This window comes from Ricinus communis, chromosome 1, assembly GCF_019578655.1.
Source record: "Ricinus communis isolate WT05 ecotype wild-type chromosome 1, ASM1957865v1, whole genome shotgun sequence".
Lineage (NCBI taxonomy): Eukaryota > Viridiplantae > Streptophyta > Magnoliopsida > Malpighiales > Euphorbiaceae > Ricinus > Ricinus communis.
This window is the reverse complement of record NC_063256.1, coordinates 12,046,601-12,072,668: the sequence shown is the minus strand read 5'-3', so window position 1 is coordinate 12,072,668 and position 26,068 is coordinate 12,046,601. Positions and strand designations below refer to the sequence as shown.

Genomic DNA, 26,068 nt, shown 5'->3' with positions numbered 1-26,068 from the left:
AATCATATATCTTTATGGATAAGCAAGTTAGCAAATGACTGGCGAGCTTAGGAACCCAAGAAAACACTGTAACTTGTAGAATAGTCCATTTGCACATGAAAATAGAGAAAATGATGAGAAATGAGCATTCAGCACATTGAGCAGGAAGGGAGAAACTGTGTGATACAACAGACTATGCAATTATGTCTTCCAGATCATCGAGCAAGTAACAATTATTTATATACACAAGCTGCAAAGATCTTTCTACTGCTCATCGATTCTTTTGAAAGTTACAAGCCGCTACTACCTATATATACACACATGACATGCACATTACTCGTAGAAACTCAAGTAAATAACCAGGGGGTAGCTTTTTTCAACTAGTGTGATAAAAGGACGGTTTTGAAAATGTACCTTGCATCTCATTTTCTGTTCATATCTCCTAAGCATACATATTTGAGCTGCATGGTATGACAAGCATAAGAGATAGAAGAGAGAGGCGCAATTTATTTATTAATTTGACTTCTTTTTAGTTTCCACAGCAGAGAAAATGAAAGGATGTTAAGACAATGCTTACCTCCAAATATTCATCCATCCCATACTTGGAGCCTTCCCTTCCTAGACCAGACTGTTTTACTCCTCCAAATGGAGCCACCTGCATCATAATGGAACATATTATGATGCCAAAATTAGTATGTCAGTCCTTAGAAAATACAGGATGTATCCAACCTCTGTTGAAATAAGTCCTTCATTGACGCCTACGAGTCCATACTCCAGAGCTTCAGCGACACGCCATGAACGTTGTGTATTGTTCGTGAAAATATATGCTGCTAATCCTGCATCATTAACAGTAAAAGACACTGTAATCATGAATTCTGAAACAAAGAGGATGCTTGTGCAGACAGATTATTAGTGCAGTTGAAGGGTCGTATGAGAGAAGATGATGAGCCAGGTGTGTGTGCCCAAAATGAAAACTGATTCAAATTGGCCACATGTAATCCTGCATCTTATATATCTTAATAGCAAATAAAGTAAATTTTATTTGAGAAAAAATTCATTGCTTTTATTAAAATGAAATTGACCACAAAGAATCGTAAAGCATCCCTGTGCAACATAGTAATTTTTTCCTTGGTTCAATAATTTAGTAAATTTGGATTTCTAATCAATCACATCCATCCATACTAAATAGGCTCCAAATATAATTCTCAAACATGCTAATATCATTAATTGGTACTCTCATGATTTTGGACTTTCGTACAATAGGTCCTATGGTCCTTTTTTTTTTTTGTAACGTTTTCATATCATATATTTTTTCTATTTAACACCTTATTTCATGTTTTATAATGTATCACTGAAATAAAATTCAATTTTAGTAAAATAAATTTTGTAAGCAATTTGACAACTATTAATTATTTTAAGCTTAAAATAAATTATAGCAATATGTATGCTTATAATTTGTAGTTGAATTAAGAAAATAATTCTTTTAAATAAATTTTTAATTATATTTATTGATTTGTGATGCATAGATATATGTCATTATTTAAAAAAATATTATTAATCATTTACTTTAATATTATATTAATGATAGAATACTACCACTACTAGTTGACGTACTTGAGTTCGAACAAACTAAAACAAAGGGTAAAAAAAGCCAAAAAATCAAATATGCAAAACTACATTGGTGCCAACAAAAGGCATTAACATGTATGCTAATAAAACGTAACATGATAAACCACAAGATAGTGATTTGTCAAAAAATAAATCACAAGCCGGTTTTTGCAATGACTAAAACAGCAAAGTAGAGCTTTTGTACTTTTTCCTATTTCTAATAAAAAAATTTCAGTTGAATGATAATAATAATTTAAGCGAAATATGTACACAAAATATAAATTAAATACATTTCTTCAATTAAGACATGTTTAAAACCTTATGGTATTCGTAATTCATATTATTATTTTATTATAGAGATAAATATAAAAAAGTACCTTGTAGTTTTAGTGTTTTAAAACTTTTTAGTATGTGGTTTTTTTTCATACAAAGAGAGGTATGTGGTTACAAATCGTGACAAGAAAATGTATCTCAACGTTAAAAACCTCGATTTGTAAGGATTCAACCCGATCAGTCATCATTATCATGTTATCCATATTTGATAATTTAAATTTGGAGCTTAATAACTCTTAGCTCCATTATTTGATCATTAAATTCATTAATCTGATAAGATCGATTTAACGGTCAAACAAAGAAGTTTTTGAGTTGTTAGGCTCTAAATTCAAATTATCCAACATGGAAAATATGATAATGATTGCTGATCGGAATGAAGATAGTTAAATCTTTGCCAATCAATATTTTTAACAGTGAAATATTTTTTTTTGTCATAATGTTTAACCACATACCTCTTTTTATCTGGAAAAAGAATACCATATACTGAAACTTTTAAAATGGTGAAAACACAAGTATTTTTTTGTACTTATCTCTTTATTATATCATATTTGTCAATTTGGTTCTACCATCCCATGATTCATTTCTTTGCATCCCAATTACTGAATTTCTAAATTTTAGCTCGAAAATATAAAATTTTATAATATCTTCAATGGATATAGTCTTTGATAAAGGCTTCGTTCACTTATTTTACAGAACACAAAATTCCTAAAGGGAGAGAATTTAATCCAAACTTACTTTTTAAAACATAGTTTTGTTCATTCATTATTTATTACACATTTCATTCTTATAATTTTAAACTAAAATAAACATATATGTTAATTTTGTATCAACTGATCACAACATGAAAAATAAGGATAAGTTTAAAAATTATTTAAAAAATGATAAAAGAAATAGAAAAGGAAATCAAAGAGAGGGCCAAAAATCTTAACTCTCTGCACTCCAGGCTTAATATAGATAAATAGATGTGTGTGCATGTGTCTGCACATGTGCGTGTGAACATGCAGTCATGTCTGATGTAAAAACCTGCATTGGTGTCATTAGCAATAGAGATAGCTTCCTCCTCAGTCTTGAACCGCAATATCGGTGCCACTGGTCCAAATACTTCCTCTCTGATGTAAAACAAGAACAATGTAAATTAACGTCTATGTAACTGATTGTTTTCTGTCCTGAAGAAAGAATAAATATCTAACTATTTTTATGCATCGAGATAACTGCATAAAAGTTTTACAAAGCAAAATCATTCCATGATTACATTTTAATTCAATAAATGCACACTTCTAAGAAGCAGACAAAGTGCTAAAAACCAGCACAGAAGTTGACCTTTCTTAACCTACTACATACTCTATATTCATTTATGGTTCAAGCAAAATATAGCTTACATACATTAATTGTTCAAGCAAACTTCAGATTTACAAAAATTCACGGCGAATAACCTTGGATGATTAAAAAATTATAGAAGGGAAATATAGAAATTCCAAACCCAGAATCTACAGCTGGAAACCTGCACCCTACATAAAGCTTCATTGAAGCTTCACCCATCGACAAAAGACAGTCCTGAAATGAAAAAGGACTGAAGCCTAAGTTCTGAAAACATTTTTTGCTTGGGCCCCTGATAGTGTCGAACATTCTTGAGAGGCATGCACTAGTCCATCTTTCATTTGATGACAATTTCAACTTATAATAATATTTCTGTAAATACCTAATGACAAAGAAAGCATCCTGTATCCATGTTTGCCCCACCTAAATTGATTACAACCAAATTTCACAAGATTATTTGCTTGTAATAGCCTGCAACCTCATGAGCATCTCCAAACACATGAATATTAAAGAAGCGAATATGGAGATAGTCAAAGAGAAGGATAAGTTTATTTGCGAGATAATTGATCCATTCACCTCTAATTGCCCAAGTCATTCACTTATCATTATCATGGATGACCTCCTAAGCAAGAAAATAGATACATAACCTTGTATGCACTATACTATAGAATGTTCCGTCAAAATTTGCCACATCTTCACATATCACCCCTTCAGCATACCTGGCATCAATAGTACCTTGTACAAGAAAAGTTGCGCACAAGCGCGCACACGCCCACACACACACACACACTCACACACACACACACACATATATATATATATATGTTACTTTTGTCCTCTTTTATTTCGAAATTCAAGTTTTGGTCATTAAATGGTTAAATACATATCCCAAGTAAATACAAATTGGGGTAGCTTGAGCACAACGTGTATTTTATTTTTTTCTCATTTCGAAACAGTCAAGGTGTTGAACTAGTAAAAGATTGCAGGCTAATAATAGTGCCTTGGAGGAATACGGGCCTGCTGCTTTATCAATCAGACAAAAAATAAAGATCAACTACATTTAATACCACCGATCAATCATCACATAAACATTCCTAAATATATATTTACCTGGATACAACCATCTCACTCTTGACATCACTAATTACAGTAGGCTCATAGAAAGTCCTCCCCAAACTATGTCTTTTGCCTCCGATAAGAACTTTTGCACCCTTTAAGCATTGAAATAGTAAATTATGGTCATTTTATATGAAACATTCATATGAAAGCATCGCAATACCATTGGTGGCAGTACAATATGTTAAAATACTTTCAAGGAACAAAGAAAATAAAGTTAGTCTAGCAGACACCTCAAGAGAAAGATGGGGTAGTGAATGCAGTTGCAGTTTTTTCTCATAAATTGTACTTTCAGCCTCCTTAAAAAGCAACCATCTAACTGATTTCACTTTGTGTTTCATACACAAAAAAACAAAAACATTTCTAATCCAAAATAATTTAATGGCACTGTAAAGTGAAAATTTGATTTAACCAAGTATAGTTTCGGTTCCAGGTTCTGGGAAATTGTACGTAAAAGTAGTATCTAAAATTCACAATGCTTTATTTGTTCATGCACATGACTGTTGAAGGCCAAAAAGAAAAAACAATGAATGTTTTTATATATTACCCTGAATTTGCTCATTGAATTCCAATTTTGCATTTCTTGGCGTTAAAATACATACATGTTGCTTCGAGTCACCTCTTAGGCATTCAGGACTATATACTTTAAGAAATATTTATCAAACTATACCAATTAGGTTACTTTCGATTTTATCTTGAATATTTTCAGCATGTGACTGTATTATAGCTAGGGTTTATTTTGTGGTGACTACATAAGAGTTCATGGGCTCTGTAATTATGTTTTGAGAAAAACATAATTGATTGAAATTCCAGAATGTTGTTTGTTTCAGATTTGTATTTTTCATGTTTCTACATCAACTATAGGGCATGTGATAAATGATTTGAGATGAAACATGAAGCTTTTTATTTAAGAGCAGAATGAGGAAAGAAAAGGCCATTTAATTTTGCCTAAATAAATTAGAATCATCCGCTATAACTGCTAATTGCACCAAGTCTTTGGAAGAAACCCCAATTTCCCTTTACTCAATTCCTTCCTAAGGTCGGATCACTAAGGCCGACTTTCGTCCGTGCCCGACAGGTGGGTCTTGCAGTCAAGCTCCCTTCTGCCTTTGCACTCGAGGGCCAATCTCCGTCCGGCCCGAGGAAACCTTTGCATGCCTCCGTTACCTTTTGAGAGGCCTACGGACACCCAAGGACTCAATTGTATGGATATGTAAAATACAGGATTTCCAATCCTAGCGGGAAAGGGAAGGAAACAGATAATCCAATTTAGTGAGTAAACAGAATTTCATACTCGATCTCATAGATAGATATAGAATTCTATGGTCAAGATCTTTGTTTTTAAATTAAATCGAAATTTTTTTTTTATTTATATTTAATATTAATTTTAATCTTTTTTATTTAATAATATTAATATTCATTTTTTATTTAATATTTAAATATTTATTTTAATTTAATTTATTATTTATTTAATTAAAAATAAAATATTTCATTTTATTAATAATCATTTAAAAAATATATGTATTCGTTCTGTAGGATCTTAACTTCTATCTTTATGTTGTGCGGTTGTTATGAAATCATAGGGTAAAGTGAAAGGAGCTGAATTATGTTTTTCGGGATTTTTTATAGTTAGCTGCTTTGAAATTTCTGTTACACATGCAACATCTTTTTGTTTGTGTTTTCAGTCTTTCAGGAATGATAAAATAATTATTTTGACTAGTATATGTATCTTAATCAGAATCTGTCATTCGTTATGAACTAGATGTTCTGCCAATGCATTCTCCCTACTGAAGGACTATTTCTTTCTTTTATAAGTAAGGCTGTGAATCGGATGTAAGCCAATTTTTATCAGTTCATGTCATCCTGTTAAACAATTCTGGACTCTGATAAATTTGTTATTTAACAACTGACCCCATGTACACCACTGGAAAAAATAAGACGAGAACAATACAGAACAATACATAACAAGATTACAGTACATCTTGAGATGCAAATGCAAAAGAAATTGCATGCTGTTTGTTAACTGTCAGAGGTGCAAATATAGTATATTAAGCAGCATAAGCAAAAGAGATGAACCTTTGAGATGGCATCTTGAACAAATGATTCAACCTGCAATTCAGAATCATAGGGGGAGCAAATGATACAGAAGTTCATTCAGAAATTGGATAATTAAAACATACATTTTAAAAAATACGAGTAAAAAGCAAAACTAACCTTCTGCAGAGCAGCTTCATTAATTAATGGACCCTGTAGGGAAAGTAACATAACAATAAAAAATATAAACTTTTAAGCACAAACCACTTTCAAATTGCACACAAGGAAAAAGAATCATTATCAAATCTTGAGGGAAGGAAGGGACTATAGAGGGGTCCATTATGTGATAAACTTTGCTGAAGTTGAAAAGCTACTTCATGCATTAGTGAAAAATATACAAGTTTAATAAGATATAATATCCACCTACCTGGGCCACACCTTCAGTAAATCCATCCCCAACTTGCAAATTCTGAACAGCTCTTGAAAAAGTCTCAGCAAATTTGTCATAGATACCTGCACAAAAAGATTCAGCATCAAAAAAGGCAGCGGCAGCATATTTCTAAAGGCTAATAGGATCTAGTGACTAGTGAGTAGTGACAGCGAATGATAATGGATTAGACTATTTGCTGATATTTTACAATGCAGTTTTTTAACAGCTCTACAAAGAAAGAATTAGCACAAAAGTCAGTAGTTTCAGCTTAACAACCTAAATATACCAACTGTTGCCATTTAATGAAAGTCATTAACATTATTTCCACCATTGCTATATTACAACATATACTGCAGCAACAGATTAAAAGGAAAAAGGAAAGAAAAAATGATTGTAGCTCAGTAATTGTCTATTTCTACCTTCTTGTACGATTAATCGATTTGCACAGACACATGTTTGTCCACTATTACGGAACTTTGCTGCAAGCTGCAAGAATTTGCAAGGTATGTTTATAAAATAGACACAGCAAAAAAACTAATCATTTAGGAAAAAGCCTAAGCTCCTGGATTTAGGTAAAGATAAATGTATTCACTTGTGATGCATTAAAGAGTCATTGTAATGTAACCCAAACAATTAGGGGCATGATCAAGCCGATCCAAGTCAAAACAATGCTAGGCTAGAGCTTGAGTGAAAACTCAAGGGTGGTCAAACTAAATTGAACTCAATTGAGGCTATGTTTTTTGCTTACTCGAACTTGACTCAATTAGATGTTGTAAATACTCGAGTATGGCTTCACTCACACTCAATACATTTAAATAAAAAATGAATAACCTCAAACAAAAAAACTCAAATTAGTTCGTACATATTTAGAAATAAAATGGTAAATCATAATATATTCGTTACTTGATTAAGCTCACAAATTTCTCGAGTCGAGTATTGTGGTACTTGAGCTTGGCTCAGTTCATTAAACAAACTACTTGAGCTCAAGCAAATGATAATCAAGTCAAATCTTAATACTTTGGAGCATAGTTCGAGTAGCTCACAGATAGGCTCAACTCAAACCCCACTAAACGGGTTACAGTTATTTTATGTATTGGATAATCTATTTCTTCCCAGGTATTCAAAGCAAGACACATAGTGATGCTGGAGACCTGGAACCTTTACAAGGCCCTCTTCTCCAACCAGCAAACCACCAACAGCCACAGGGAAGAACAAGCCTCCCAGTTCCTCCAACAAGAAGGACATGCAACTCATCTGACTTGATAGCATTAAGCAGACTATCTCTTCTTAGGCTTGAATCTGTGCTTGAAGACTCATAATGATGAAGTACAAACTATTACCTCCATAGTTGTGACCTGAACCTGTCTTGGAAAAAGAGGGACCAAATTGGAACAATTACTCTTTTCTTAACCATTCTAGTAGCATGAACCTTCATATGAAATTTCATATTTCTAGGGTCATTAGAGATTCACAACCCTAATTTCTCTAGAAGGGTGCCGCCTTTACAGGTAGACTTGGTTTTTGGTTTTAAATAGCACTTTTAGTGTAAGAACCTATGAGTCTACATCAACAAGTATCAACAAGCTATGCTAATAAATGGATGGCCTAGCAGCAAATGGTAACAAATTCCTATGTTATAGACAATATTGCAATGCGTGATTCAGCAACTGATTAAATAGAAGCCAGTGATAATAATAAATCAAACAACGAATATGTATCTAGCTACTACTAAAAAACTAAAAGTATATTAACATGATATGATACTTGAAAATATAAGATAAGACTAGTAGAATCTGACAAGTGTTGAGTGTAATACCACACAATCACTCTACAAACACATAGAAAACCACTTACTGATCCTTTTACTGCCACATCAAGGTCTGCATCATCAAATACAATGCAGGGTGCATTCCCACCAAGTTCCAGAGACACCTAGATATATCACAGGAAAAACAAAGCCATATCATGATCTCTAAGTCTAGTCTAGTTTGTGGGTACACATTCATTCATGCCCAATGCCTACCCTTTTAACAGTCCTAGCAGCACCTTCCATCAACTTCTTTCCCACAGCAGTTGAGCCTGTAAATGTGATCTTTCTAACCTGGATCAGACACAAAATGATAGCACTTGAGCATCACTTCATTGTCATATTTGTCTTGCACAACAAGGAGATAATGTCATGATTTCAGAATGGCAAAAAGGATAAGGAGAATATTCCGCATAGAAACCTGTGGACTTGCAAGTAAAGCATCTCCAATATCAGGAGCCTTTCCCATGACCAAATTCAGAACACCCTAAAAGTTCAAATATTAAAACCCATTAGCAACAGAAAAAACTATAAATTTATTTAGTTTCAAAAACATAAAAAGAACAACCATGCATCATTCATGTCCCAAACACATTAATTTGCACAAGGTATTTAAGAGGCTATAACTGGGTTGCTCTTTTCTCACCATGCCATAGTCATAATGATGGACAAGAGCAAATTATTGTGAGATAACAATTGCAGCACAACCATCTAAAATAAATTCCACCTCAATATTTTAGTAGATAATATTTATATAAAGGCCAATAGCACACCTCATAATCCCATCATCTGAAATTATATAATTATACAAATAAAGCATAATGCCGAATGGGACAACTATCATCGCGCGTATGAGATGACTCTTATGCAGGGACTACCATTATCAAAAGGAACTCAGTAATTATCATGTTGCCATAATTCCTGCAACAAGATTCAAACCTACTCCTCCTACGGAATCGAGTTGCTCTGCAATGCAATTGCTTCACAGAAGCTTCACAATACTTACGCCACTGTTTTATCCTTGATCACAGGTTTTGGTTCCTTTATATACTTTGCCATCTGCTAACCCTCACTCTCTCAAGTCATTTCATTCTGTCAGTCACATGAACTTGTTTGTGGCAACTCTGCACTGCTAGAACAGAATCAATTCATAATCAGGAGGAAGCAAAGTTATTAATAAGAGCTGCTTCTTCATGTACCACGTCCTAACAAGTGCTTTCTGCTCACACTTCTCCTCATCTACAATCTGTACGACCGAGCAATAGCACCATCCTTTAACCAGCATGCCACTCGTCTAATCTAAATCTTTTCCCTTCTACAGTTTTCACATATTAAAGAACCAATCTATCTCTATAATCCAAACAAGGAAAGCTTCAATATTCAAACTCCTACTACAAAATGAAATATATACCTTCAGCCTAATATTGTAACTTCTACATCACCATAGTCATGCATATTCCTAGCATCACCAGCTTGTCTCACAAGTTCTACAAATTAGTCATTTTTGTTGTTTAAATCTTCCAGACTTCATGCCTACAGCGTTTTTAAGAACATCTCGTCATAGGTTGGCCACAAGCTACTTATCTCTGCAATATGGCCTATCATTCTGGTTTCTGATGGCATCTAACCCTAGAACATGAAGTTGGTCTCTGATTTCATCAGTCATCTTCACTAGTGGAATGTAAGATTCATTCCTAAATCCAAGACTCTCAACAACATATCTTGATTTCGTACTAAAGTTCACTGTTTCTATTCCCTGAATGTCACGAGAACAACCAGCTTCTATGTGATTGTCATGTGCCATCAGATTAGGCAAGTTTGCACCTAATACAGAGTAAGTGTAAAAAAAAAAAAGTAAAGAAAAGAAAAAGTAAACTAAAAGAAAAAGGCTAGTGTATGAAAAAGTATGTCACACGATTCTTGTCACTCTTTCTTTTCTTTCTAACATATTCAACAAACACTTCCAAAATACCACAGAGCTACTAACAGGATGGTATGAGTGAAACATGAAAACTTACTAAAAAAGAAAAATCTACTAAAGAGCAAAGTTGCTAAAAACACAAGCAGCTTATAAGTGCTAAGGTGCAACCAACCAAGTGGTCAGTTCTAGTCTATTTGGCTTTAATATGTGCAAACTGGATTAATTTTTAGGAACTCAGACTAATCTTATTCTACAATGTTTCCAATTTGCAAGCAAAATTCTCACAAGAACACAATTCGTCAGAAAACAAGCCTTCTCCATTCTATCAACCATAAAGTATGAAGTTTAAACTGTTGCATTTCAATTGGCACTGGTGAATACAGTAGAAAGTTACTTAAACCCTTGACTTCTTTAGGAAAAATAATTAATGGATCAAATAATCATCCATACTTACTATTAATAATCTTCAAGGAGTAATAAATACCAGTAAAATACTGGACCCGATAAAAGCTAACAGGCCTTGCCAAATCATGTCAGAATAGTAACTATAGAAGTTCTTTATCAATTTTGCAGCATATAATAAGAATTACCGGCGGTATTCCAGCTTGAAGGGCTAGCTCTGCTGCTGCTAAGGCTGTGAGAGGTGTAAGTTCAGAGGGCTTTACAACCACTGTACAACCACAAGCGAGGGCCGGACCAACCTGTGTGTGCAAGGTAAAAGTACTTCATCTTAAATAAGAAAGCCATCTGCTATACATATCTCCCAAAACCATCAAAATGAAAAATGTAATTTATCCTAAATTGAACACACCTTACGAGTGATCATGGCCAAGGGAAAATTCCAGGGCGTAATTGCTCCAACAACACCTACAGGCTGGGAAAAAATACAGAAACAAAAAGGTGAAGCCATTACGATGAGTATTGGGATCAACTAATATCCTAGCAACAAATAAGAAATAAATATAGCCACACAAAAAGCTTTCAACAACAACAGCTTGTATTAAGTATTCACAAAAACTAAAATTACCAAATCAGCTTTCAAGATCACTAGAAGGATAAACTGTTCTGCAGGATAAAGAACATTTACATAAACTTCCAGACTCAATTCTTTTCATGATATCAAGGTTATAGATAAGAAATTCCTCAAATTTTCATGCAAACCTCAAGGTTACACACACTCTAATTCTAATGAAATTTCTAAATTCTGATGAACCTCAAAATCATTCAAAACAGAAACATCAGTAATGGTCTGGGTTAAGGTTGTTACTTAAGAAATCCAAGTTCTATGCACTCTACTTTATAGCTAAAAATATCAATACGACCATCACTGCCATATCCCCAATACCTTTGTTGCCGCCATCACTAATTTCTAGCAACAGCATCACCGCCACCACCACCACCACCACTACAGCCACTGCTGCTACAAAACCATCATTATGGTCCTATCGTTCTCTGTCGCCCTTTTCCCATTTTAAAAACACCACTTCATCCCCCTGTATATCATATTTAACACTGCAAGGCTTGACATTAGCATTACTGTCACTCCCCTGTTCCATTATTCTCACAAATGCAGTTAAACATCACTTCAGTCACCATCTTTGTTTATACCTTCACCACAGCTAGACTGCCACCACTACCATCACTTTGTCTCATTTCAAGTCTGTTTCACACTCTGGGATTCTAATAATTTAAAAAACATTAGATTTGAATTGTTTGGATGACTAACATGAAACTCTAAAATATACTTTCAATTATATAACTCCAGAAATTTCAGGATTCTTAATATTTAGAACTCTCATCAAAAGCACCCGGCCCTCAAATGGCATTTGGAATGTCCAAAAACCATATCAAGGACTCCATAAGAAATGGTGCATCAAAAACTTTTCATGGAAATTTAAGATCTAAAAAAATACACATTCTAGACAAAAAGTAAGACAGGGCAGTTCCAAGGACACAGCTAGACAGACTCAGACAACAGATAACAATACACAGGGAAAGAGTACCATTCTTGCAGGTTCTGCCCTCCATTAGACTGTTCAAGCTTTGTGCCATTATTTTCTTGGGCTAATACTTAAAGTTCTTTCAAGGAGTTATATAAAAATGATAAAATTTCAGTAACAAGTTAATGAATTTTATTTCACAGAAATTATTAGTATTACCTGAGTCCATAGAAAATAAAATAACAATATATTGCCATGTAGATGATTAAGTTCACACAAAGAAAACATGTACAAGTTGAGGAGAACTCTTGCAAAATTAGGCATCTCCATAAATCACTTATTTTATGATTTGAAATATGATAAAAGAGGTACCTGTGTCAAGCAACATGACATGGGTATAGGTCTGCATATGGGTATGGGATCCTTCCCAAAATTTTTAATTTGAAAAGTGGACCCTTCAATTGAAAAGTAGCAGATACCTTCATATCATTAAGTCAATTATTTTAGTAGTTTTGATCTTCCAAATTTGTAGTTTGAAATACTATTTTTAAAATGCAAATGAAGTATTATAATTTGCGGTTTTCTTCAGTGAATAAGATATTATTGCTAAATCAGTATTTTAAGTTAGCTTAAAATATCAAATATTTCCAATTTTCTATATGTAGGGCGTATCCACATATTTATGTCCACATTCCAGACCCTTTTTAGCCATGTCCAGGTATCTTTTTAGGGCATGACAAATCCTACTCCTAGATATGTATCTGTACCAGATACATACACCCAAGTCCAAGCAACATAAGTGTTGAAATAAGGTTGCTTCTTCTTTTTTCCTTGTACCCCTTTTTATATAACTGGTTATCACTCTTTCTAAGCTTTCTCTTAAGTACCTTTATGCTTTTTCATAGTATTGCTACACCTCATGATAATGACACAAATTAAGATCCAAATGCAAGAACTGTTAAAAAGGGTTATCTCAAGTAAGGGTGAAACAGATGAGTTGTATATCACGAGCCAAAAATTAAAAGACTTAAGTAACTCATATCAGTAAGTGATTATGAGTATAGAACATCAATGGAAAACTAAAATCACCTGCTTCAGAACAAGTAACCGACGATCACCAAGAGTAGCTGGGATTATGTCACCATATACACGTTTTGCCTCCTCCGCAAAGAACTCAATGAAACTGGCTCCATAGCTAACCTGTTAGTTTAATCTCAGGATCACATGTTGCAAATGCTCAATAATAACAAAATCATAGTTCCAACAAAGGAGTAAGAGCAGAATCAAGATAAATTGCTAAAACCTACCTATTAAAATTGCAAGTAAAGTTTGAGTGCAATACCTCACCTATGGCTTCTTTGAGAGGCTTCCCTTGTTCCAAGGTTATTAGTTGTCCAAGTTCCTCTTTGTGGGCAATTAGTAAGTCAAACCTTGAAATAGATATGGAGAATACCGAATCAAAAGAAATATTGTCTCAACACAACAGAATTGCCAACTATTAGATCATCTAAGCAAATCATTTGAATCAGCATGGCGTAAAGCTATACCATCTTCGTAAATGTTTGCTCCTCTCACTGGCAGTGAGTTTGCTCCAGGCTATACAAATGATCAAAAAATTGCATCAGCAATATATATTACAAATTAAGTATGGTTCACAATCCAGTGAGACTAAAATACCATAACAACCTCATGCCATGTTAGACAGAAATGGGCAAATTTATATATACAAATAGAAAAATATAAAAGAGCACCACAATTTCAAAACATTAGTCATATCAACAGTGAAAACAGGACTATTAAAAAGAAATTTTCACTTTCGCTTAGATATGATGAACCTATTTAATATCTAATGAAGAGAGGAGAAATTAGCCCCATAATTTCAAAATATCAGCCACAAGAATAGGAAGAGGTTATGGAAAAAAAGCTACCAGATTGAGAGTTGTCCATATTCTTTGGTGATACACCATACAAAAGTAGAAGAGCTCAATAAGACAAAATACAAATTTAGAGGCTCAATAGAATATCATTAAGAAATTCAAGGGCTTAATAATGGGTTATATGTCTATCTGGTACATCAAAGGTAAATCAACCTGTATGCACAAAGCACAAGCCTCACTTCATTTCAAACGCATTTTCATCACTATGCACATGCTATTGAACAGCCCTCTCAAAAACAAACAAAAACAGTGTACTATAAGAGCATGATATAAAGCTGCAGGAAACAGCACAAGAGGAATAAAATTGCACCTTTCCAACTTCTTGAGGTTCTCAGTCATATTTAGACATATTATCAAATGGCAACCACCCACCAGGTATGCAGGACTTCTATATTAGACAACCAATGAGGCCAGCCCCAATGGCCAATACAGTGTTGTTTCTTACAATCACAAGTTACTAAGCTATCAACGGAACCTAATGTATGTACTAGAAAAAAAAAATTATATAGTAACCAAGACTCAATCTTTAGGTAATTTAGTTGTTTGCTGCAGTCTTGCAACATTCAGTAAAAGACCAGTTATGTTTGTCTCCTAATATATAAAATGATGTCTTGTAGATAAATATTGGGGCTCCTCTTCGCAATTAGTTTGTTTTCTCAAGTCAACAACATACAAGCAGGTTTCTTTTCCATGTTAGACTACCATGGGTACTCAAGGATGTGAATTCAATATATAGTCAAACAAAAATCGTAACTAAGCTCTTTTTGCTTGTAGAAATACTGGAAAATCATTATTAACTCTACGGCTTTTTGAAAATTTCTAGTCACACTAAAAAGAAAATTAAAAGTATGCAGGATCTTCTTATCAGTTTCCCTCTCTTCCACATTCCTCCCAAATAAATGTTTGACTACAATTGACACCAATAAATATAAAAGTTGTATGTATGATAGTTGTATGTATGATAGACAATTAAAAGGATTGGCAACAAATTTTTACCGGATATTCCAGTTGCTACCAGTTGAGGATATTTTTTATTAATTTACCAAAGTCATTGGCTTACTTTTGATGGTTAAAGAGCTATCGAGTTGCCTCAGATAGCTGAAATAAATAGCTAAGCAGGACCAAAGGGCAGTAATCACACCATATCATATCCGAGTGCTAAACATCCCTCAAATACCAAAGAGCAATAACTTCTGGAGTTGACCAGAGAGAAACAGCTGAGTTTCTATTCAAATTTGAATATTTTTTCTCCTTACAACAAGAAGATAAGAGACCTATTTATAAGGTTCAAAGAAACCCTAATACCAACTTGAATTGAAATAAAAATCCTAAAGTTTTTAGAAATATTACAATTGGACTAGAAAAAGAAATCCTAGACGCTATAGAATACTATATACTTTAAGAACACCTGAAAAATAGAGGAAAAAGAAAACAGACCTAAACTAACTAAATAAAGGAAGTCGCCATTTTTTTTTTTTTAACTGAATTAAAATCACTAAACTGATTTACAATTAAATAACAAATCTCCCATGTCAATAGAAAGCCATTAAGTTTGTAATTTAAGAAATTTTTCAAAACTTTAGGGTGTATTTGATATTATTTTTTATTTTGGGTTTTTTATTGTTTGTTTTCTCAAAGCAATGTTATATTCCTTTTTCTTTTCAAGATGCAATTTGAAGGGAAGAAAATGAGAAAAATTCATTGCTTTAAACATTATAACCAAAGGATGGATTGAATTCAACTGTTAATGCATATTCAAATTGAAATTCAACAAAAGATTTATTAATCCACTTTAGAATTTAATTTCAATGAAGTGGCTTGATTCTCTACAAATATAAATCTAAATACAACTCAATTAATTCTTATTTAACTCTCAAGAAATTTACACATTCAGGATACATTTACAATTATGAACTAGCAGTCATAGGAATCTTAAAGAACAATAATTCATGAAACATCATTACGTTAAACCCTCGGCATTAACAATTAAACTAGTAAGACTTCAGAATTTTCATTCAAGATTGCAAAGGTAATCAAGATTGACAGTAATTTGATAACAAAAGGAGTTAATGAGAAAAGTGGATTTCACTGAATCAAGCAAGTGGAAGACAATAAAGAAGAGAAAAGGAGAAGAAAGGAAATGCAGGTGAAGTGTCAAGATAAAGCAAAATGATGATAATAAGAGAGAGTAGAAGAGAAGGAATGAAAGAGATAGAGGATGAGAAGCAATGGGAGAAAAAATAGGAAGTTATGAGACAACGATCTGATGCCTTTTGCATTTATGTTTTTCATTTCATAGGACATTTTGTAAAAGCTTCAGAAAATAAAAATAGGAACAATTTTGACAAACTCGATTTACTTTTTTCTGAATATAATTCAAAAAGAGAATACGAAAATCAAACCAACCGCACCCTTAGATTATCAAAGACATTTAATAATTACTATTTTGAATTAAACACATGTGATAAAATCTGTTTTGGAGTCTTGTCCTATATTGCAAGCTATCCAAGGTCTTTAGCGTTAAAATGAAAAGAGAAGATGATGTGCAAGAGGGTAGCGAAAACGAAAGAAATTTTGAGAATTCTGACTGGAGTCCAACTATATGCACAAGCTGCATTCATCTACTGTGTCTATGTGAGCAACAATATAAGAGGTATGCCAGAACAAGCTATCCATTGATAGCAGATGTGAACTAACAACTTCTAATAACCAAAGAGAAGATATTGAAGGTGCATAATATCAGCCATATTCATGCAAACACAAATGATGTTGACTAGAGGATAGGTCATTTTGAGTTTACATTGAAATGCATCGTGAGCAGATGATATCGCATCCTTTGTCTCATTTCCACCCATGCATGGGACATCTGCTATAACTTCACCAGTCGCTGGATTATGAACCTGCCATGAGGTGAACTGGGTGTGAAAGGAGGAACATAAGCATAAAACAAAGGAGAAAAAGATTATTCACAATCATGAATTCTCCTGCTTCACACACCTGCTGCAGGGAGGGGAAAGGTATTTTTGAACAACATAAAATGCAAGTAGCTGTTCTTTATGGCAAAAAGATCTCTTTTCTTTGGGGTTTTTTCTTTTCTTTTGAAGAATTTATAACTATCATTCAGAAAAACTAATTATAAACAATAAAACAACAACAAAGCCACATCTGAAAGTAATCACGCTCACGCACCAAGACACAATTGAGGCTCATGCTCATACTTGTCTTACTAGAAGCAAACCAGCCTATGATGCTGAGATGCAAATTCAGAGACAGAGACACAACAAGGACATGGAATTTCTTGCAAAATCAGGGCATAATATGAGTATGTAATAACATAGTTACATAACATGTATTACCCAACATATTAAATAGCTAAATATTTTATTTCATTAAGAATACTAATACTTTATCATACATAGAAGAAGTATATAAAAAAAAAAATCCATCTTATAAAAGATTTTTAGAGAAAAAAGTTTATTTGTAACAACTGAAAAGAATATCCACCTAGAATAAGATGGAAAAAGATTTTGTACATAATGTGTAATAAGATGTTTGACATTAATTCCAAACTAAAAAGCATCCACTGAGAAATATTCCTTATTAAGCAGTAATATATTAACAAACACAGTTAGAAGAAATCTAATTATGGAAATAATTATCTACTTTAATTCAATACAGTATTTTAAACATAATTTCATATGTGCTACTCTCCTAATATAAGTTGTATCCTTTCGTACTTTTTACTCAGTTTCAGAAATGCTTTTTCTTTATTTATTAATATATGCAAATTATTTATTATATGAAAAACCACCGAAATGTCTAATTTGCTTCTGATACAAATAAAAGCGTGTCAAACACACATGCTGAACATTTTTTAATTTTTTTTGACGTAGTGAAATGTGTTTCTCACATGTCAAACAAGCATTGGAAATGTGCACTAGTCAGGCAATTGCTCAATGCTACATACCCTCTAGTTGATGATGTTTCGGAGCTATGGAGAAGCAACTAATGACGTAAGAACATAAGCCCAAGGAATGTAAAATCATTACACAGTTCATGGTAACGGTTCATGTGATTAGCCATGCAGACTCATAATATAGAGGCAGATTTTAGTAGGAAACAGGGTGGGTAGACCTGAATTGTCTTCCCATCATATGCATCAGTCCACTTTCCACCAATAAGACCCTGAGTTCGTAATAGCCCTGCATTACGTAGCCGAGCAGCAAGACTCTCAGTTTTCATGCATACCTGACACCAGAATCATGAAAAAGATATTGACATATCCAAAAAGAAAACATAAAGAAGAAACAACTCGATATTTCTCATGAATTCACTGCTAACAAGAATACCATAATGACATTCAAATGAAGCTCTTAGTGTTGCAACGACAACTATTTTAGCAGAAAAAGAAATATAAAAATATATGACAAGGTGTGCATTTATGCAAAACTTATACTAAGGAATACCACCAGGACCTGACAACATAACAGAAAACCTCCTCATAAAACATATTTCAGCCTTTACTAAAAATCAAATAACTATCTTATGTGCTGATATCATAAATTACATAGTACATTCTACAACTAAAGTAAGAAAAAGAAGAAAGACATCAAAGTTATCAGGACTTACAAGAATATATATTGATGCTAAACATATCTCATGGCACAGCTTACACAAGAATCGCAATTTCTGAAACTTCTATAGAAGTCACCATTTTAATCAACCTCTTCTCATTTTTCCTTTATTATTCAGAATTTTTAGTTTTTGGCAATTGTATCCTGATGCTGGAGTTGATTTCTACTATCCTACCAGTCAAAACAAATATAAAAAAAGTTTTGGATAAAGGCGAAAAAATGCGTGCTTTTTTGGTAAGTGGTCCTAATGATATGATTATCAAAAAAATGCTAAAGTAAATATATGAGTTTCATCCAAATCAGTGAACTAAAATAACATATGTTAAAGGAAGATGCGTATGCTTTGAGAATGTTATCAAAATGTTGTAAATATGAGTTTTGGATTGGAAAAACCCATATTAAGCCCCTGAATCTTTCCGTTTTGTTCTATTGAACACCTGAATTTTTATTTGTTCTATTAAACCCTTATACTTTTGCTTTTACCTTAGTTAAAGACTTTTTATACATACTTTATGAGATTTTTGTTTATTTCATTGGGTCATTTGCTTTAATTAAGGACTAGATAGTCCTTAATCAAAGAAAAACAAAGAAAACAAGGACTCAGTGGAACAAAATAAAATTTAAGGTGCTCAGAAAAATAAAATAGAAAAGTTCAGGGGCTTAACAATGTACTTTGCCTTTTAGATTCAATAAATCTCTTTTGCTTATTGACAATTGGTATCAAAAAGAGAGGGAGAGAGAGAGAGAGAGAAGTTTTAATAACAAATTAATAGCAATGCGATTTGAAAATTAATCCATTTCCCAAATATTGATTCTTCGTTTAAGTGATTAAAAAACGGGTTTACATAAAAATCCTTATTTCTAGAAAAATCGCAATTTCTGAATTGAAACAAAAAAAAAATCATATAGGGATCAAAATTATGATTACGCAGTGAACAAGATTGAGAAGGGAAGTCTGTACAGTAAAGAGAAAAACAGAGATGGAAGACACTAATCAGATTCAAAGAGAAATCATAAAAACATAAATAAGTAGATAAAACAAGAAATGGAGTGAGAAAAAGAAAATGATTTCTTTCTTCAGATTAAACTAATAAGTTGGAATTGAGGTTATTTGTACGGTTACCTCAGATGTGAAAGCACGGCAGAGAACGGAGCGTTGAACGGCGGGTCCGGCAATAGAGGCAGACATCGATCTCAGCATCCGATTTCGGAGAGAGGGAACCAATCTCAGACGCCCAGCCATTGCCATATTTTCTTTTCCAGAGTGCTTGCTGTTGTCAACGTTTGCTAGCAGTCCGAGAAGGCTGCTGTAGCGAGAGTGAGTGATGAGGAGTGATGGATGCTTTTCCTTAAGAGTTGCGAGTCTTATTCTGACGGATTCTTTAGTTGATACGATGACCACTCCGTGCTTTTCGTGTAATGCAGATTGTGACGCCTGTAACTTGTGCATGTGGGCTTACACTTGAAACAAAGCTTTGTTTCAATGAATGAGTCCGTTTTTATATTTTAAAAGCTGTATTTAATTAAGAATAATTACTATTTGTTAAAATTTAATAATTTAATATTTAAATTTTTAAAAGTTAAAGTTTAATACGTGAAATTGGAAATAATTAATATTTGACTATATAAACTACGTAGAAGATTTTTTATAATTATAAAAATGGTATCTGAATTTATTAAAATTTGACAATAAATTATTTAAATTTTTAAAAATTATAATTTAGTATATGAACTTAATAAATATCTATAATTGGATGTATTTAGCAAGTCAATAATAATTACTAACTTGTAATATTAAAATATATATTATAAGTTTAAGTAGATTAAAAAATTAATATGATAAAAAAATCTTTAAAAGATATCTATTCTTAATAGATTAATACATCGTTCACATTATCACTATCATTATATTATTATATTTTCATTAATTTTTTTAAAGAAATCTCTATCCAACCTTGAGCAACACATTATTTTTTTAATCCATCACTATAACCATCTAAACTAAAATTAGTTATTATTGAGGATGATAATCTTGACGGTTATATTAATTATTAATAAATATTCTTAATTTCTATATATTTTTATCTATTTTTATAATTTTTATTGTTTATATTAACTTTTTTCTTTTTTATATAAATATTATTTTTCATTATAAAAATATAATAGTTTGATTTATCTACTTTAGATTTATATATATATATATATATATATATATATAATAATTAGTTTCACGTACTTAAATATTAATAATTTTTAATTTAACACACTAAATTATTACTTTTAAAAGTTTAAACACTTGATTATTAAATTTTAAAATAAGTTGACATTACCATTATGTAAAAATTTGATACGGATAACCTGTAATATGTTGTTGACCTACTATATATACTCAATTATAAATATTTACTAGATTCATACACTTAATTATAAATATTTACTAGGTTTATACACTAAATTATAATTTTTAAAAGCTTAGACATTTAATTGTCAAATCTTAACAAGTTCAAACATTAATTTTATAATTATCTCATTTAATTAATACTTTTAAAAATTTCTATAGTCTTCTTTTAAATGAATTACTTTTAAAAAATTTCTGAATTTTTAATGACTTTTATAACTTTCACAGACTTTACTTAAAAATATTTTTGTAGACATTGATAGACTTTTATTGATTTTCTTATTTATCTATTATTTAATTATTTAAAAATAAATTTAATCATTTCCCTTTTATTATTTTTTTTATTTTTTACGTTTACTTTAAACATTATTCCACATAATATTAGAGATAATTAAAAATTTAATATCTTAAATTTTTTATTTTTTTATTCAATCAAGTCTCTCAACCTGTTAATTTATATATATTATATTGTCTCTTACATATTTCACATGTTAAAGTAATAATTTAATTTTTTTTTTACACATGAAATTACCTAAATATCCTTATTCATCCTTACTTACAATTTTTTCAATTTCTTCTTTCCTCTTTTTCTTAATTTTTTTTTCTATTTTCTATAAAATCTTCTTTAGTACTAAACAAAATATTGGATTAAATTCTTTTAATTTTTATTTATTTTAAAAAATTACTCAGTTTTTTTATTTTTAAAGTTTATTTTTTTAGAACACTCAATACTTTCCTTTTTTCTCTTCATATTATTTTTGTCACGACCCCACCCGTGGGCCCGTGACCGGTACTAGGGAATGGGTAGGCGTAAGGCCACCGAAACCCGTAGTAAGCCTGACACTCACTGACTTAAACAAATCTCATCTCAATTAATGTTATTAAAGCCATAAATTATCTTAACAGCTACATTTTACATAATTACTTCGGTCTGCCAGAAAAACTAGGCGAGACCCGAAACTCATAAAATTTACAACTGATACATCTACTATTACTACTGCGGAGAATCTAAGATTTACCAATTTACATACCAAATCAAATACATCACCCGATGATGAAGGAGTCGGGTTACTGAATAAGAGTTGCGAGAGGACTAACAGTCATGAATCTAAAAAACAGTAAAAATGAGACTGTCAGTCTCGAGAGTGAGTTAAAATCAAATAATCTAGAGACTATTACTTTCTTCTCAGAAAACATAGATTATTCAAATCAGTATATCAAACCATGTACATAATTACCAATCATACTATAATCATACCCTATTACTTCGTTCACAGAAAATATTAATCATTCGAATTAATATATCAACTATGCATGTAAATTCAATCCATATTATAATCATACCATAATAAATAAATAAATAAATAAATAAATAAAAATATATTTTTACTTTTACAGGACAAGTGGCTCAGTAGAACCCTAAACCCCAAAATCTAGTAGCCATTCGGCTCTCTTAATCCAATAAGACTGGCGCCCCGAGAGCAATGCTCGACCAGGGACCTTACCTCCAGTCTGGTCACTTAAGTATCCAAATAAGCCGGCGCCCCGAGAGTAATGCTCGACCAGGGACCTTAACTCCGGCAATCAACTGAACTCAGCCCAGAGAGCAATGCTCGATCAGGGCAAACAAATCCATAATAACCTTATGTCCATGATCATTACCGGTGCGCACGCGGTCCTGATGTACCCACCAGGTGGCATGTTCTACGAAAGCCACATTTCCCAAAACACAATCATCCATTTAATAAATATCATTGTATAATGAAATCATTCAACCATATCAAAATATCGATTAACAATTAAGAGTAATACATCAGGCAACTCACGTGGAAAACTGATAATATTTGGTATTATTATAACATCACTAATAATGATATTTATATTATCTTCAATAATTAATAATCCAGTGAAATTATTTACGTTGTGATACTAATAACCATGTTATGCATAAACTTCCAAAATAGCATATTAAAATCAGACTTAGCAATAATGCAATGATTAAATGACTTTAACTCACAGGATTGGGCGACCTCCTAGCTCTGCTCCGGTGCCTCGGTTGGAGCGAGCCGAACAAACGGACAATCTAGTCACAGAAAACAATTTATCAAAACGCTGAAACAATTACAATAGACCCTAGGTCTAGATTCCTAGGACTGACTGTCTAAGAATCTCGACTCGGGAGAATTCTACCGAAAATCCGGCAGAACCTCCCCTACAACACGAACATTACCCCCCGTAAAAACGGGTCCAGGACCTGCCAGAAAAACACTTCAAATATCCAACAATTTAAACAACGGGAGTCGGGTCCCCAAACTTCACTATTTTCCGACTCCGCCACACAGCACAAAACACGAGGCAGGCAAACTGACCGACAATTATTTTTAACTCACAAATATTATCAAATACTCAATATAATCCAATAGAAACAATTAAACCAAGAATTTCAGGCCAAAGAAAATTACCGAGACGCTCGATCGCTCGGTCGACTCGCCTCCAGCCGCTAGAGTCCGATCGACGATCCGAACTCACCATCGGACTCATAACGACGCGCTGACGACGATCCCCGCTTCCGATTTTCCGATCTGACATCCGATCGTCCAGAGAGATTTGCGGACGATCTCAGCCGTCGACTTGCAAACGGAGCCTGATCGCCACAAAACCGGTGCCATCGCGAAGCTTGAGCTGAGAAGAGTCGGGATATGTCCTCCGATCGTCCATCCTCCGCCGGAGCTCGCCGGAAAAGCCCAAAAACTTCGGCTGCCTCCATTTTCTCTCTCCACCGGATCTTCCGTTTCCTGCCACCACTGTCGACACCGCTGCCGCCAACACAAAGCCAAGGCCGAGAGAAGTCAATCGGCACCAAGATCAACAGCCACCGACACAGGAAGTGCTCGCACGGCGGTAAGGAAGCTTCGGCCATCTTCCTCCTCACGCGAGCCGCCGTCACGCCACTGGCGCCCAAGGCCCCAGCCTCTCTCTCTCTTCTCTTCTTCTTCCCCCGATATACTTTCTCTCTCCTCGATTTTCTTTCCTTTCAATATCGACATTAGGCCCTCGAACTTTTCCTTATTACAACTTGGTCCCTCAACTTTCTTAATTACTTACAATCTCATCCTGCAGAATTTCAATTTAACCCCTAAACTTTCCTTTATCCTTTCAATTAAGCCCTTAACTAATTAATTTGGGCCAAATCCGAATTATTGAAAATACACAATTACACAAATACCTCTGACAGACATATTTATTTACAAAAATACCAAAGTCACAAATTTCCATTAAACCCTCATAAAAATAACATTATACTTTCAATCCTTATTCCAAAATAAATCCTCCAATTAAATCCTACACACAATTAAAATTTGAATAATCAAATAAAAATATAATTTATTCCTCAAATAATTTATTTAATTAACTCCTTAAAAATCAAACTAATTGGATATGGAAAAATATCTCATTATTAAATATATAAAAATTCGGGGTATTACAATTTTGAGGTGATAGAATATATTTTATTTTTAATTTGAGGTGAATGGAAAAAAGTAAAAAATAAGTAAACAACATTTAATTTCTTGCAATTCTTATTTGAATGGAAAAAGAACAAAATAATTTTACTTTTTTTCTTTTAATCTTTTGAAAAATAAATGAATTTAGAAAAAGTAATGTTAAAAATGGATAAAAAAATAAAAGAAATATGATATTATTTTAAAAGAGGATATTTAAGTCAATTTATTATTCAAAATAAGTCAAGTAGTTTAAACTATAAAATCAGCTAGAGACACTATATTGAACATTTTTAGCAGGTTTAAACACTTATTTGAACAAAAAAATAGTCTGAACGCCAAAATAGAGAAAATGAAAAAGTTAAAATGTCAAATTTGTAATTATTCCTATAATATTATATGCAACTTCGTACACAAGTAACAAAATTCATTTCATTGTTGTATTAAATTCATACTATTTTTAAATTTTTTATCTCACAACATGAATATTTATTTTATTAAGAAAATAATTCCTTTTAAAAAGAAATTAGGCTTATTGCACAAATAATCCCTGAATATAGGTCAAAATGTATATATCACCCAAACAATCACTTTTACCTATACATGCTCTTAAACTTTTCAAAAATCATTATTCAAGCCCTTTACCATTAATTAATTATTTGCTGGATGAAAAATAAAAAATAATATTGCGAGTCCTACTCTTTTCATTTCCTTTCTCTTTCCTTCATTAGCCTTCCTTTTCTTTCCTCTTTATTCTTCTTTGTTGTTCTTTATTCTTTTCCATAGCCTCCATTAATGACTTCTAATCTAAATTCTCAATACCCATCAACTAATCATTATCTTAATTAACCCAATGCTATAAACAAAGAGAAAAAAATTGCAAGATTAAATTGAAATAAAAAAATGAATTAAAATTTATATATCAAATTCTTAATTACCAAAGAGAGTGGCAGTAAAGATGATGACAGTGGCATATCATGCTCATTAGAATTTTATTTTATTTTTTAAAATTTAGTTTGTTGGTTAGGAACTAAAAAATGAGAAAGAGATGGTAGGAAGGAATGAAGAAGGAAAATGAAAGAGAGCAGGACTGTTATTTACTTTTTGATTTTTT

At 32.5% G+C, this 26,068-nt stretch overlaps 1 protein-coding gene across 1 annotated transcript; it reads right to left on the bottom strand.

Moving 5' to 3' along the window:
• Nucleotides 1-73: 73 nt before the first annotated feature.
• LOC8279668 (succinate-semialdehyde dehydrogenase, mitochondrial) lies at nt 74-20,528 on the bottom strand. Its single transcript, XM_002529764.4, has 21 exons — nt 20,180-20,528; nt 18,557-18,670; nt 17,223-17,322; nt 14,033-14,081; nt 13,828-13,915; nt 13,575-13,685; nt 11,357-11,419; nt 11,136-11,246; nt 9,046-9,111; nt 8,841-8,918; nt 8,672-8,749; nt 7,237-7,303; nt 6,815-6,900; nt 6,568-6,600; nt 6,430-6,462; nt 4,348-4,448; nt 2,944-3,029; nt 709-815; nt 557-634; nt 394-440; nt 74-286 (listed from the first exon to the last, which is right to left on the bottom strand). Exons 1-20 carry the CDS (start codon nt 20,504-20,506, stop codon nt 402-404), a joined length of 1,815 nt encoding a protein of 604 aa, XP_002529810.2. The 5' UTR covers nt 20,507-20,528; the 3' UTR covers nt 74-286; nt 394-401.
• Between the last annotated feature and the right edge of the window lie 5,540 nt (nt 20,529-26,068).